Source organism: Gobio gobio (assembly GCF_949357685.1).
Source record: "Gobio gobio genome assembly, chromosome: 13".
Lineage (NCBI taxonomy): Eukaryota > Metazoa > Chordata > Actinopteri > Cypriniformes > Gobionidae > Gobio > Gobio gobio.
In genome coordinates, this window is record NC_137106.1 from 39,218,257 (window position 1) to 39,235,156 (window position 16,900).

Here is a 16,900-nt window from a genome sequence, read left to right on the forward strand (position 1 = left end):
TGTATTACTGCTCAACTGTTTTTGGTTTCAGGTGTCCTGAGGTGGTTCAAACTTGATATTACTTTATAGCATCATGTTAATTGTCCACTTCTGTTGTGTTTTTGTCTCTGATGGTTCGCTGTGTTCTCAGATGCCAGGGACAACTCATTCAGCCGCTCGCGCAGCTCCAGTGTGACCAGCATTGACAGAGAGTCACGTGAGATCATTTCCTCCTTCTACTTTTGTGACTCCCTTTCCAAGAAGAGTGAGACAGTGGCAGTGCCCAGCCTATGGGTGGGCACCTCTTTGGGCGGCATGCTGGCCATCGCCCTCACTGTGCCCTCCACGCCAGAGCAGAGGATGCAACAGCCTGTGGGCGTCTCTTTCTGTGGTAAGACTTGCTTTACATTTCTATGAAAAAATGAGTGGAAGTCTATGAAATTGTATTTTTTCATATGCTGTTTTTCTTTTCCTCTTTTTTTGTCTTACATTTTCTGGATTCCCATTTTAATGGTTTAAATGGGTGTCTAATCAATTTATACATTTTGTTAACAATTTAATAATTTATAAAGATTTCAATAATAGGGCCAATAATAGAGTTTTTATGTGTATCTGACGATAGTTTTATCAAATGAAATGGGGGAAAATGCCACAAAATTCCCTATGTGTTGTAGACAAAAACTAATTCATACAGAGATTTGCAGAACATGCAGACTTGATATTACTTTTGATTTATTCATCCAGATTTTACCAAATTTTGATTTTGTTATACTGTAAAATTCAATTTTTATGAATATTTTGAAATTCCATCTGCATTTTCCAAATTGTTTGCTTTTTCCGAGTCCGCATGCTAAATATCTGGACCGTCGACGATTCAAACTCCTGTTGTGTGAAATGTGTTCTGACTGAAAATTACATTGGCAATGACCTACAGCCAATGAGAGAGCAAGATACAAGGCAGCGGGAAGTTCGGGGAGGAGTTATAGACCAGAATATATATTTGCAATTATATCAAACAGAAAGCACAAACATTTGCTTGACCAGCCACAACAGCAGCATGTTGCAAAATTATTTATTTACCTCCAACTCTCTATGCAGAACACAATCCTTGCTCCCCAAGTCTCCCCAATCATTTCCTCCACTTTATATTTTTCTCCTTTTCGCTACAAATCAGCGCACAGACAATTTGCATTGCAAGCTTCTTGCAGGCTATCATTTTTAATAAAAATTTCAGTCTCACGCGAGAACTCCTGAGAGTGAGAGTTTCCTTGTCATAATTGCGTGTGTTTGGTTGTGAAACGTAGTTTGCGGAAGAGACAGAGTTGGCAGCGAATCTTCCTATTGTAAAGTCAATGTGAAACCCCCTGTCGCCGATCCATCATGCAGTGTGCACCCAACAGCGTCTGAATATTACCCCAGATAGTCATGCAGTGTGAAAAGAACAGTGATCTGACTACTTTTAAAATCGTGCAGTCTGAACTCTGCATTAGTTTGACGCTTTCTGCCATTACAGGTTTAGTAGTGCGCTTAAAAGGAGGCATTCTGCACATGGCTCAGCTGGATGCCAGCGGGACCCTTCTGCCCCACGTTTATGAATCCTGGTATGAGGCCAACGCTCCTGAGGAGGAGAGAGAACGGCCACGGAGACGCCGACCCACCTCCCCTCCTTCATCTCAGGAGAACCAGGACTGTCAGTACGCTGTAGTCTGCTCAGAGAAACAGGCTAAGGTGGTGGCACTGCCCTCCCAAAACTGCATCTACGAGCATAACATCACCGAGACCTCCTTCGTACTCAGAGCCGATGTTGTGACAATGACCACAGGGGTCGGCATCGCCTGTTTCTGTGCCAATGGCCACATCATGACCCTCAGGTAATATGGAAGACCTGACATTCAATGCCACTGAATCTTTTTTTCCTCTTTGTTTTTTCTTTCTAAACCTGTAAACCATCTGTTTTCAGTTTGCCCAGCCTGCGGCCACTGCTGGATGTGAACTACCTTCCTCTGACGGACATGAGGATAGCCAGAACCTTCTGTTTCTCAAACCAAGGCCAGGCCCTGTACCTCACATCGCCCACCGAGATCCAAAGAATCACCTATAGCCAGGAAACCTGTGATAACCTGCAGGTCAGAATGTGTTCATTATGTTTTACGTGTGCAGGACGTTGTACGTCCCATTAAAATCACATTCATTGTATACACAGAAAGTGATTTTTAGCGTCAACATATAAACCTTTTAATTCAGACTATGGCTGCATGAATGATAATGGTTAAAATGATCACAATTATTTTGCTCAAAAATGATAATCGTGATTATCACGCAAATTACCAAAGACGTTGATGTTACCATGAAGCATTGCAAATGAAATAAGTTGTTCTGACTTTGTTTGTAATGACATATAATAATATTACTTGTAATGAATAACTGTAGGTCAATAGTTTTACCATTGTGTTTTTTAATTATTTATTAATTGAATTTTCATAACAACAGAGAGACAAACCAAAAAACACCACGCACAGTCCCTCACCCAAATGACAGGTTAGATAAAGTGTACAATATATTACAACAGAGCCCCGTATGTAATATTACAGACAAGGGTTAAAAAATAAAGTACCCCCCCCCCCCCAATCTGGTCTTGTGTGCAGTAAATACTGTGTGCTACTAACAAGATAATACAAGTGCTTGACTGGAAAAGACAACAATAATAGTGTAGTGTAGACGGTCAATCAGGCAATGGATACTGCATCCAAGCACAAAGATTTAACATGCTCTAAAAAGGATAGCCAAATTCTTGACAGTGGAACCATGGAACCACAAAGACCTCTGGCTTGTTTAGTTGGGGAAATGTGTTATTCTTATTCTAATGCTATTTCATGCATTCTAACTTATTTATACTGTTAAAAGCCCTATTCGCATGGGATTAGTGTTATCTGGGGACCTCGTGTGATTTAGAAATGACCCCCCCCCCCCCACACACACATCTGAATTTCACTTGGTGCATTTGCACGGGATAAGCAAAGCCTGTGATTTTACTCGTATTTACTGACTTATCTCCCGAATATGATGTCAAGACTTGTAAATGTTTTTTCGTTATAGATATAGCTGTATGATACATCATAAACAACAGTTCCTTATCGCGTGTTGCTATATGTTATCTTGTTGCGATAGTCTGTGTTACACCGGTTACATCACTTTTCCACCGTTGTTTAGATTTTTTATAGTAATAAAAATAATTTAGTTCATTTAGAGAACAGACGTTACAATTAAAAACTGTTCTGAGCACAGACCAACAGCAGGAATCAGATTTTTTTTTTAACAAGTGAGTAGCTGACAATACGACGGAAGATTTGGTTTCAAAGCTAAACGTAAAAGCACCCATTTAAGGGAGCTAGACATTGTACTGTTCTGTTTTTGTGTTTCTCATTAAGAATAATAGTGAACACACTAGCAATTCGCTCCCAAATTGACTCTAATTCTAAAGTGAAAGTATAATGTGCACAACCGCACAGGCATTTATAACTGTGCGCGTTATGAATGCAGCCTTCATTCTTTGCGAAATATGGATAAAAATGCGTGCAGGAAACAAAAACCTTGCAAAAATGATATACGACCCTCTAAATCCTGGCCAAATCACAGAGATGACGATTCGCACGGGACTAATATTATCACAGGACCTCTGTGTTTGTCGAAATATGGTAGGTCATTTGCGGGAGAATTTTTACTTTACAAATTACAGACATGGCCGATTCGCACGGGATTAAGATCATAGACAACTATTATTACAAATGACTAGAGGTCACTAGGTAATACTAATCCTGCGCAAATATGGCTAAAGAGTTGGATTATCATACCAAACATGGCCAAAACGAGTTTGGTGTATGACGGAGTATTTCTGTGCCAAATACACTCCTTCAGGATTTGAATAAGTTTCGGAAAGTTTTTTTGGAATTCCTTGTATGGGCACTTATCCCGGATGAGCGCGTGCGCACATCAACCAAAGCCAGAGCAAGACCACGCACATCAACGAGCTTTGTTCGGGTTACAGGAGCCGTCGGCAGCGCTGTCATTTTGTTTTTAGACCACAAAATCTACAATGTCACTAAAGAAGTGTGTTTCTGGTTGTGATGGAGAGATAACCTTGTTCAGCTTCCCAAAGAACCCAGCGTTAAGGAAACAGTGGATGCAGTTTGTTTTTCTGGGTCAGCAACGGAGTTCTGCAAGTGTGTTTGGTTGTTCCCGGTCATGAGTGGAAACCGCAGGCGGTGAGTGAAACTGCATCAAATGTCTGTTTTGTTGGCAATTGGCGCGTAAGTGCATATAATGTCAACAACACGAACGTATAGTGAATCAAAAGTTATCCAGGGATAATGCCATGATGTATGTGTGTGTGTGTGTGTGTGTGTGTGTGTGCTTGTGTCTCTTTAACTCTGCCCACTGCACACCTTCACGAGTTCGGCTGTTTTCGGAAGGTACAGCGTATCTGTCTTTTATAAATATGATAAAACTGAAGACTCTTCTGAGATATGAAGGATGCAATACAACTCTATAGGTACTGAAGATTAACATGAGACTGGCAGAAACTGTTTGTGTTATGTGCCCTTTAATATTATTGATCTGCATGCTTTGACAACACTGCATGAAAACTGAACTGAGCTGGACATCAGCCAAAACGCATTATACGTTTTGGTGGTTTGTTAATGATTTTTACAACAGAAATGAATCAACGCTGAACTTACTTAAACTAGACAATAACTTTCTGATGTACAGTGTTGCATTAATTTCCTGTTATCACTGTAAAGCTGCTTTGAAACTATCTGCATTGTAGCAAAGCGCTATATAAATGAAGGTGAATTGACTTGACCCTTCCAGTGCATCAAAATACAACATCTCGCTAATAGTCTGAGAAAAGCTACCAACTCAACAAAATGACATGGCAACGAGTAATCATGAATTAGTTACCATTGTTTATAATGCGATTACATCATTCACAATGCTTCATAGGTTCCAGGAGTAGTTAATTCCCTCAGTAAAATACTAAGTATAATTTTGAAATGTGATTTCATCTTGGTTTGGTTCATGGCTTGTCTTTATTGAAGAATGTAGAAGGTGAAGGGGAAAAATACTTCCAGGAACCAGCTGAAAAGTGGCTTTATTTGCTGTGCCTTTTAAGAATCAGATATATAACATCAGTATTCATATCCATTTATTTTGAGATGCTCATTTTTTCAGGAAATGCTTGGAGAGCTGTTTACTCCAGTGGAGACACCAGAGGCTCCGAACAGAGGGTTCTTCAAGGGCTTATTTGGAGGCGGTGCTCAGTCCTTGGACAGAGAGGACCTGTGTAAGTGTTAATCTGTCACCAACACTTTTTTAAAAACAAAATCATGTTCTGTATGATCAGCCACTTACGCCTATTATTCAGAAGTCAAAAAATGTCAGATTGGAATGTCAGATTGGACTAAAGCTCATTTTGGCAGATGTAGAAAGCTGCGTTTAAAGGTCATTTCTATTTATTGACGTCAAAGAGTTTACCAGTTTTTTGGTTCTGATGGGTGAATGGTATCTTAATTGTAACAAGACAGAAACTGTTGCTTGTGTGAACAGCTCAATTGTGTATTTACCGGAAAAATCATTTACCATGTTTAATGTGTGAAAGAAAATATTGGTGCCAAAAATAACCTTTTTTTTAAAGCGTAGAGAAGAAAAATATAATGAATCTCAAAAAGATGTCTGGGTCATATTTCATCCTAAAATCAAATGAAGAAAAAATATTTGACATAAAGAAAATAAAACCTATTGTGCTTTTAGGGAAAATGTTTGTGACATTATTTTCATGGCAATTAAGCAGATTTCACACCAAATTCTCATTAATGTAATGTAGACTTTTTTTAATTCTCTGAAAGAGTCTTCAAAGGTGCCGGCGCCTTAACATCTTTTTTTTTCTTAGTGTGAAAGAGACTTTGTAAATACTCGATTTTGGTCATTCAGGCAAGTGTTATATATTATAATCTGTTAAGTTTCTACTAAATGTTAAAATAAATAAAACAAGCATGATGCGCGATCCGCAGCCTCTCTGTCAATGAAATCCAATCTGATACTCTTCAGAAAATGAACTGTAACTTAGTGAATACTAGTCACACAAACATGATACATGTCTAAAGGGAACGTTGAAATGTCAGGTTTTAAATGATGTAAATCAAATCGAAACTGATTACATAAACAAAATCGTTTATGTAATCAGTTTTTAAAGCGAGAGATGTCAGTCGTTCGCTAGCCTCTTCATTAAGTTTTAATGTGGCCACGCCCACGGAGCGCACGTTCTTTTGTAAGTCAAATACTGACACGATCCATGCGAGTATATCCCCGCCCACATCAACTTGAATAAACACATCAAGTTTAGCGCCTGTAGTAACATCGTTTTGAGACGCGGTGAGGAATAATCCTGGAATAATTTACCTCAGAAGAAAAGCTGTTAAATTTTAAACAGCAACGGATCCAGCCGATGATTGTGAGGTACGTTTATTCTGTTAGTGTCTGTGAATATTAAACCGCAAAAAGACTGTTTAAATATGAATCCTGCTGCAACATAAAATGTCATAGACGTAAGACTGTTTAGACAAGATTTCTTTGGCCTGTTTTGGACAGATTATGAAGTGTTTACTGTAAAATAGCCTAGTGTCACATCAATAAAGCTTTTGTCCGCAAATTTCTGCTCAGATGCTATAAATATAGTACCAGTCAAAAGTTTTGTGTTCAGTAGGCTACTTGTTGTAGCCATTAAAACGTACTTTGTTTCATAATTCATATTTATCTTTAAATATTATAGCCTAATGTTATTTTTTGATTTCATCTATGGTGATTATGAAAAGTGAACAGCATGAGTAAGATAGGACACATCATAAGATGCGCAATGCGCAATATGCAGTGGTTCCGACATGATTTTGACCACTTCATTAAGTTTTGTTTTGTAGAAAGCCTTTCTTTAAAGTGAATATCGCTTTATATATATTGTATCTTAACTTTAATCAATGTTTCATCAGCCAATTGCCTGAATTTAATAAATAAGAAGCAAATATAGTAGACAAAAGCCTATAATAGGCGCGGGCGTGATTATGCATTGCACGGCACATCTCACAAATGAACCGAACCTCGAAATGATATTTGAGTATTGTGTGTATCGGAAAGCACAAATGTCAGACTCAGAGCATGCCAAAACTTCTAAAGGGCTCCAAAAATTACAGTCCTCTAGGGGTTAAATTCTCATGTATTCTTTCTTTTCTATTATATTCTATATTCATTTTTCTATTTTTATCCAGATAGTTTATTATATTGATTATGTTCTATATTTTATATATTATGTATGTATGTCCATAATTCCTTGTTGGTTCTGTTTCTGGGATGAGGAACTAAGAAAAACATTTCACTACATTTACATCATATGTATTAGGGATGTCAAATGACACAAATTTCCATGATCAATCGTCGTTTAAATCAACGATCAATGAATCGATTAATCGTTAGCCTTAATACTGCAATATGCGTCTACAGGAGTGGATTATAGTCAACAGCATAACAGGGTGTGCAAATGCTGCTCAAAACGCCATGTTCCTCACCTCTAAATGAAGGGCTAGTAGGATTGTAAAATGAGTCGATGTGATTGATAATTTAATTTAATTACCTATTTAATAATCAAATATAACAACTAATATAACGTGTCACCAACGCTGCCTCAGATAAGTGTGGTTAGAATGTGTAACTCATGTTGTGGACGCGCTCTTCCTGGAGCAACATGCTGAAAACAGCAGCTAGACCCAATGAATTCACAACGATTTATTAAAATAGTGTTCTCATTAATGTTATGTAATATGACAGTCCCAATCATAGTTATTATTAGCCGTGCATTACTGTTTGAGAGCACACGCTGAAGCGCTGAATGAACACTGGTAAACTGGAGCACTTTGCTAGCGCGTTATTTAACTCAAAGAAACACATCCTATATGAGATTAATCCGACTCTTCCTGGTGCAGCACTGAAACACGGCAACTAAACCCAAATAATTCACAATGTTTTATTACAATATTGTTCTCTTTATGATGTTATGTAAAATGACAGACCCAATCATAGTCATTATTAGTTGTGCATTGCTGTTTGAGCTGGATGCGCTGAAGCTGATCACCGGCACGCTTTACTACCCCGTTAATTCTTAACCAAATGCATCCTATATGAGATAAATCAGTTAAATATAGGCCTATACAAAATAAACACAATATTACAACTAACAGTTGCACAAAACAAAAGGTGTAACTCTAGTTGTAAAATGGTCCCAAACATAACTCTAATTATGAGTTTAGTGCTTTTAGTGCACTTGTTAATTTCCTTGTGTCTGCCGCATGTTTCGCGATTGAGCAGCACACACACGCATGACCCTGCTTAATCGGTGATCGATAAGTTTTATCGATTACATGTATTATCGACAATTTATCGATCGTCAATTAATCATTAACATCCCTAATATGTATGTGACAAATAAAGAACATGGAACATTGTAATTTGTATATATTATCTGCTTTCAGCATTGTTATTAAAATAACTTCTACTTTGGTCAATACTGATTTTAGGTGCGTCTTTTCATACTTCAAAACTGATGCTGTCAGAAATGAGCCTACTTTCAAGATGTCTCATTTTGTTCTCATCTACAGTCGGAGAGGTGACTGCTGGTAAGGCCTCACGCAGCCTGGCGCAGCACATCCCCGGTCCGGGAGGTATGGAGGGCATGAAGGGGGCCGCGTCAGGTGTGGTGGGAGAGTTGGCACGGGCAAGGATAGCCCTGGATGAGAGAGGACAGAAACTAGGCGAGCTGGAGGAGAGGACAGCAGCCATGATGTCCAGCGCAGACTCCTTCTCCAAACACGCACATGATGTGAGATGATCACTTGCAGTTCCACACGACTGCTGCTTTTCAGAGTGATACAAAGGCTATGTTTCAAAGCTTGCCAGCATATGTCAGTCCCTCCAGGATTTCGCAATTCTGCTATCGAGCTTGCATTTTTGTCATTTCTGCAATTTTTCTGCCAAAAAAATGTTAACCTGAGAGGGGGAAAGCAATATTAGCTAATGAAAATCCATAATTCAAAGTCCAAACAAATGAATCAATACATGTTCAATTGTCCTGCTGCTGCATTGCTGTGAATTCCGTTGTAAAGTCCCTATTCCAAGAGCCTTATCATACACCCGTTGCAATACGACGGCAGGCCGACGCAAGTGTTTTTTGCTAGTTTCAGCCCGACGCAGTTTTCATTCTCACGTCCTGCGCCACGTTGTTTAAATAACAAATGCACGTGTGCTGAACAGGTGTGTTCAGGCGCTTTGTTGGCGCATTGCTATTTTTAAGGCTGCGCATGGGTGTGTTTTGGGCGTAATGTGCAATAAACCGATCTATTTCCCATTCCCTTTAAAAGCCAGTAGCACTTGCTCCATGAAAAACCTGTTGTTGCGCTAACACCAACAAAAACCTGTTCTAAAGTCAAAAGCGCAGTATTTTTTGTGTTATTTAAAGAGTGTGTTAGTAATATGCGCCTATATGTGGGTGCACAACGCGAGTACACTCTGCTTATTACACACACATTTTTAAATATTAAAAATAAAAGGATTCCACTCTGGAGAAGCGTTCAGTCTTTCCGCTCGCAAATTCCTCCATGTAAATAGCGAATTCGCCATGACACGAGCACAACTGGCTTTTAAAGGGTAACTAAACCCTAAACCTAAACTTTTTTTTTAGTTAATGATCTGCAAGACTGGGGCTTTATTAATGCTGTTCATTGATTCGAGTATATGTTTTGACATTTGGGTAAAGAGTGTTTTAATTCTATAATATATGGTGTAAAACCATATATTATAGTGGGTCATTGTGGGTCATCGTGACATAGGATGGCTCTTCCAACGGCTCACTACCCACGCCCCTGGCACGAGCTCACCACGCCCTCAGAAATGTTTTCCCCAATCAAATGATGAGCGGCTTCCCTCCAGTATTTTTTTACAGTCTATGGTATGAACTGTCATGTTACAGGAGGAAGGAGAGACATTATGAATGAAACTCACTTGACGCATGCTTTAACATTGTAATGAAGAAAATGCAGTTAAATAATGCAGTTGTCAGTACGGCAGGATTTTCTTGCGATATTATTGCCGCCCGTCATTTGTACAGATAAGTTTCATACATGAGACTCACTTTCAAACCCTGACACGCAAGTGGTTGCCGTGGTAACGAACAACAATACCGTAACGTGCTGGCATATATAGTCTAACTTTTATTTGAGGAAATGTGTTTATAATAAGCTATTAGGTTTGAACCTATTGGTCCTGCGCTGCTTATTGATTCAGTTATGAATGAAAATACATCGTATGTATCTGATCTATTTTTAGAGGCATTCAATATAAGGATTTGACTGTTCATAGATTAGGTCAGGCGTCTCATTCTCTCTTGCGCTGCTGCTTCGCTATCATCGTCGGCATCGGGAGTTAACGCAGTTTGAGCCAGCGGCTCGCATTGATAAGGCTCCGGGTCTGTGTCTACAGACAATTCACCCTCCTCCACTTCAGGTGAAGGTGGGGGAGAATGACCGCTCTGTTGCAAAGCTACTGGCGTCACTCCAGTCATTCTCCATCTTTGCGACTCACGAGTCAGACAGCTGTCAATCAATCCGTCACTGCGGGTCTAAGGTGCACGCCCTCCGCTCAGTCCCGCCCTCGGTTCGTCCCCTCTGTCTCTGCTGGGCTCTGCCCACTTTTCCAGCATTTTTCAAATATTGCCAGTGGGTGGAGTTAAGCTCTGAGCAGGGGTTTAGTTACCCTTTAAGGGAATGGGAGATGAGACTCTGATTGCTTTATTGCACGTTATGCCCCAAACACACCCATGACTCATTAAGAGGCTAGGTTCAACCCTGCGCCGACCATTTTTTCCGTCGTTAAAGTAGCAAAAGTGAATTTCAGATCGTTAAAATAGGGCCCGAAGTGTTTTAAAAAGAAATATAATTTCTATCACAAGGCTCATTTGAGTGATGGATAGGGTAATATTTAATACTGAATGATATCTCGCAATCATCTTCACGACCTACTCTTGTCTATTGCCTTTTCAACCAGTTCCCTTCCAAAAGGTGCAAGAGAGACACAGTCATTCCTACAGTTTGGTGGAGTTTATGTCCCCATTAAACATAGTTTACATAAAATGTCAATTAACTTTTCATGCCACATGGTTTTTCATGCATAGATGTACCCCAATTAACAAAAAGTCATAATGATTAGTACCTAAGAATCATTTATTTAAAAATAACTTTTTGGAGCACTTGACAAATTCACATTCAAAGGCAAATTCACTTGTTCCCAATCACGTTTTTATCAAGTATCTCAATCAAGTATTAGTATATACATTTACATTTTATATACATTTCTCTTTGACAGAAAATACACTTTCTTGTGGTACATATTTTTTAATGTGTAAAACCATTAAATTAGTTTGTCTCTGTGTTACATTGGTGCTATTTGCTCTTGAAAATCATTAGCGTACTTGACTCTCATGACTTGGTAGAATTGACATAATTCTGATTTGACATAATATCTGAAAAGCTCCTGCTGGGACTGATATTTGTGTACTGATATTGAGTAGGTTGGTGGGCAGTCAAACAATGATATTTGTGTTGGATATTATTTTTATTTTATAGAGGGTAAACTATCTGTCTTTCTTCACCAGATAATGCTGAAATACAAGGACAAGAAATGGTACCAGCTCTGAGGTCCCTGCAGGGAGTCAGCGGACCTTCCTGTGAAGACAGCAGATCCATCATCTCTCCTCCGTTTCTTCCTTCTCTTCCTGTATCTCTCTCTCTCTCTGTGATGTCCAGAGACTGCTACTCTTGCTCAGCACAACGTCAAGCGACATTGCCTCGAGCTGAGGAGCTGCGGAAAGACAAGAGGAGACAGGAGGGGAAGGAACGGGACAGGCAAAACGCATCAGGGTGGGATTTCCTTCCCTTCTCGGTGGCAGTTGAGTTTCCTCTCCCTGTATCTTGTCTTGGAGTTGGGAGAGGGGGCCCGTCACTGGTGCTGCCCCCTGTCTTATACCTTCATCCGCCACGCTGTCATTTTCACTGCCATTCTATCTGCAAAGGAACTACAAAAAGGATTATGGGACATTTTGGGAAAAGAAATGATTTAAGATGAATGAAAAGGGTCAGAGGGACATACAGCTGACAGAAGGAGGTCTAATGTCTGCATTGCCAAGCTTAATGCTTCTGATAATCTGTCACTAGAGCAAGAAAAGATTGCATGTCTAGTGATTTAATTTAGGAAATTAGTGCTTTTTCTTGTTTTACGAATTAGAGTGAATCTCATGAACGCATATCCGGGTAATATTTCACCCCCAAATCAACATTTTGCTTAAAGAAAACGGAGGCTGGCTTGTTCTTTAAGCAAAACATTTCTTACTTATTTTGATTTTAGGGCAAAACATGACCTGGATTTCATGAGATTCACTCGGTAATCATGTTAGCTATGGAAAAGGCCGGATTGTCTTACATAAGGTGTGATGAAGTACCATTTAATTTCACCTCTAAAGGGCTGGAAGTTGCTGTATTTACCACATATCATGTGATTATTTTGCCATATGAAATTGCAGACAGGCCTGGGCAGTGAAGCTGATCTGATCATGCATCATTTTGTTGGTTCTTTCGTCTAAAGGACGCATTGGTTTACACTGATCAGGTCTCAAAAGAGCTTTTAGGGACAAGCTCTGACTTTGATGTACACTATATGCTGCGCTGACACTGGAAAAAGATGTTCATTTGTAATATATAAAGATGTAGGTGAAACATGTCTGGCTCATATTTCACCCCAGAATCAAATGAAAGAAGACCATTACCTTTTGTTTTACATTGTGCTTAGAAGAAATTTCTGTCATTAATTCCTCGCCCTCATGTCGTTCCTAACCCGCAAAGACCTTCGTTCATCTTCGGAACACAAATGAAGATCTTTTTTATGAAAGAGCTCTCTGACCCCTCGCCAGAAAGCAATTTTATTAACACTTTCACGGCCCAGAACATGGGTAAAGACATAATTAAAATCGTCCATGTGACTCCAGTGGCTCAACCTTAATGTTATAAAGCGACGAGAATACTTCTTGTGCGCAAAGAACAAACAAAATAACGACTTTGTTCAACAATTTCTGCCTGTTTCAGACTCTAACGCTGTTGACATAACGTAAACTGCAGCGCTTCCAGAATGCCGACTTGCACTTGGCCGGCGCTGTTCAACCACGAATAAATAATAACCTTTGAATAAAGTTGTTATTTTGTTTGTTTTTTGTTCACAAGAGGTATTCTCGTCGCTTCATAATATTAAGGTTGAGCCACTGGAGCCACATGGACTATTTTAATGTTTTACTACCTTTTCTGGACCTTGTAAGTGTTAATTAAACTGCTGTCTATGAAGGGGTCAGAGAGCTCTCGGATTTCATCAAAAAGATCTTCATTTGTGTTCTGAAGATGAACGAAGGTCTTACGGGTTTGGAACGACGTGAGGGTGAGGAATTAATGATAGAAATTTAATTTTGGGGTGAACTAACCCTTTAAATTTAAATCGGTTTAAATTAAAGTGTGTATAAATATTACATTTTAATAAATTTTTTGGCTAATTGCCATTAAATTGGCCAAAAAAATGGCCTTATTTTTGTGTAAACCAAATCTAATTTAGTATTTCTCCCATTTTTGGGCTGAAATGTGACCCTGACATGCTCTTAACCGGTTTCACCTGTGTGAATAACTGCTGTATGTTTGCTGGTGATATACAAACAGAGATCTGAAGAGCGTCGATTATTTTTCTTCTAGAGGAGCGGGTTATTTTCGAGTGAGAGGCATGATCTTGATTATGTGCCTTGTGATGATTGACACGTCAGAAACCCGTCCGCTCTCCAGCGAGCTCGTACGAACGGGCCACCGGCGGAATGTGCCGAGAGTACTGAATCTTCATATGCAAAACAGGTTCCTCCTCCCTATTTCCCCACGATGCAAGGAATCTCGCGGCTTATGGGGGACTCAGTACAGTACCGGGTGACCTCCTCATCCGAAAGTACACGACCGTATATTTTCTAAGAAGCCTTTTGGATGGACTAATGCATGAGTTTGTCGTCCTCACAGAGAGGTGAATATATCTATCTCTGTGTTTGTTGCTGCAGTGGAAGTGACCACTAAATGTTCAATGCAACTCCATACTCTTGATCAGCACCCCCTCGGATGTGTCCTCGAGAGGGGGTTACCTTCTGCCTTTGCTTTGCGACCCATGAATATATGCTAACCTCGACTCGTGTGCGTATACGTGTGTGTTCGTGAACATACATGTATGCAAGAATATGTGTATGCTCACGTTTATATAAACTAAAGATACAATATATTTGAAAGCATACGTTTTCCTTTAGTGTGTTCTTATTTATGAGGTGCAAGAAATTGCTGCTATTTGTGTTTAATTCGGAGCATCTGTCAAATCTGTCGACGCTTGTTATTTTCCTTCTGTTTTGTTTGTCACATTGCTGCCAAATGTTGTAAATATGAAAACTTCTGAAGACAAACTTGAGAGTGCTGACGACGCAGTCAAAGTGACTGAGGACGGTGGCCGTGATCTGATTAGACTCCAAAGAGTTGCTTTGCTGTTGAAGTTTTTTCTCACGGAGAGGAGGGGATGTTCCTTATAATTTAAAACATAAGTGTTGTGGCATCTGCACACACATATATACACTGCCTGCCCGGCTGTTTGGATTTAAATAGGCAAATGCATAAGAGTCTATGATTGGATCATTATTGCAGTGATTATTATGTTTCTAGCATGTTATATGTTTGGCAACACTTCTTCTAACCCTAATTGATGGGGATGTTATTTCCATTAGAGATCTTGTATTGACAATGCAAGAGTCCAGCACTCTGTAAAGTCTCCTCCAGCACATCCCAAAGACTTTCAATGAAATGGAAATGGTTCTTCATGCTCCCTCCTAACCATTCTTTCACAATTTGAGCTGTTGAATCTTGACATTGTCATCCTGGAATATGGCCATGATGTGTCTTCCTACATGGTTGTGTAAGAAAAGCTACACACTCCATCACCTAGGGTTAGAAGAACTGTTGCCAAACATAATAATCACTGCAATAATGATCCAATCATAGACTCTTAAGCATTGCCAATTTAAATCCAAACAGTGTCCATTTTTCTTGGGCAGTGTGTGTACAGTATATATAGAAATATATGGCAAACCACTCCTTCTGTTGCCATGATGTTTGTGTAAATATATATCAAAATAGCCATTTTCAATGTTGACTAGCTTCTCTGCTTCATATATTGTTCTTTTCTATGAGCGGTTGTGTGGTTTTGCACTATATGTTTTATATTATAATGACAGCAGAAGTCATTTTATTATTAATATTTTTGTAGTTGGTATTGTTCTTTATTTTGGACATTTTGTTTCTTTAAGAAGGACCAAACTAAGACAGATGCTAAGTGTAAATGAGGTGGCTCCCACTCTCAGTTTTGTCCTCATTGCCAGTTTAATGATATTCTAATATATTTATACATTTGAAATATATATATATATATATATAGAAAAATATATAATTTATCTTTTAATTTCTGATATTTACAAACGAATACTTTTATTGTATTATTTGGAATGAAAGGGCACATTTTAAGATGAATAAATTGGTTGCGTATATATTCTCACTGAATCAAACATGAAACCTTTTATGATGAGCCATCAGCTTAAAGAGGGAAAGACCTAAAGATATCACTGGCCATCTCTGTGTACTGTCTGTCCTCTGATTTCTCTTGCACAAAAGGCAGCATGATATCGTGTTTACAAACTTGAAACATCCATATACATTCTATTTTGGCTTTATTTCTTTAGTCCTGCTAGTGAGATGTATTTACTCTCTGTTATTGATTATTATGAAGGCGAGATTGTTCTTTTCTATAGTATACTCACAGCATTGCTATTTGAGTTTCCATGGACATGCCTAGCTGAACTCCTGAAGTACACTACTGTCCTGAAAAGGGTCGGGATGATTCTCCAGTGGGGTTGTAGGTTTTCTCATCATAGCCGACTTCTTGTACAGTTTTATTAATCAGACTTTCACATGAATGTTTGTCTTAATCTGCTGCCACCCAACAATTTAGGAAACATGTTTATAGACATAACTGTGCAATGGAAAATAAATGTAACAGAAAGATTTATTTCCAGCTGTTTTGATTCCACACTTCATTTTTCATTTTGCATACTCTGGCCACTAGATGTCACAGTTTACAACTTGAACTCTCAATCTGAAAGTTGAAAGAATTAAATATTATATTATACATTATATATATATATATATATATATATATATATATATATATATATATATATATTACTTTTATTCAAATTGAACTCTCAATTTGAATATATATATATATATACACACTTACACACATAGCCTAATAGTGCTATCAAATCACATCTGACATACAAGTTTGTTTATATAATAAACAAATGTGTGTGCTTTTATTTATGTATATATTAAATATGTAATTGTGTGTGTACATATATACATACACTCAGACACACATAATATATAAATAAATATAATGTAAACAACATATTATATAAACACAAACTTATGTTAGATGTGATTAATTGTTTAATAATGTATATTTAGGGCTGTCAAACAATTGCATCCAAAACAAAGGTTTGTGTTCTATGTAAAATTATTATGTATATTTGAATACACACACATGTATATATTTAAGAAATATTTGCATGCATATACTGTATACATTTATATAATTTATGTTATATATAAATATACAATGTTTTTCTTAAATATACACATGCCTGTGTCTGTATATACACACT

General features: G+C 38.4%; 1 protein-coding gene across 4 annotated transcripts in view; it reads left to right on the top strand.

Annotated features, from left to right (window-relative positions):
• Nucleotides 1–14,427, top strand: part of stxbp5b (syntaxin binding protein 5b (tomosyn)) — a 64,473-nt gene extending 50,046 nt beyond the window's left edge. For 3 of the 4 annotated variants that reach the window (XM_079832337.1, XM_079832339.1, XM_079832338.1), the window contains 6 exons: nucleotides 131–370; nucleotides 1,493–1,850; nucleotides 1,940–2,105; nucleotides 5,209–5,320; nucleotides 8,679–8,899; nucleotides 11,726–14,421. In XM_079832337.1, coding sequence (XP_079688463.1) covers nucleotides 131–370; nucleotides 1,493–1,850; nucleotides 1,940–2,105; nucleotides 5,209–5,320; nucleotides 8,679–8,899; nucleotides 11,726–11,767 — 1,139 coding nt within the window. In that variant the 3' untranslated portion in view covers nucleotides 11,768–14,421. Of the gene's footprint in view, nucleotides 1–130; nucleotides 371–1,492; nucleotides 1,851–1,939; nucleotides 2,106–5,208; nucleotides 5,321–8,678; nucleotides 8,900–11,725 lie in introns of all 4 variants that reach the window. The other variant, XM_079832340.1, reaches the window with a different exon arrangement.
• The last annotated feature ends 2,473 nt before the right edge of the window (nucleotides 14,428–16,900 follow it).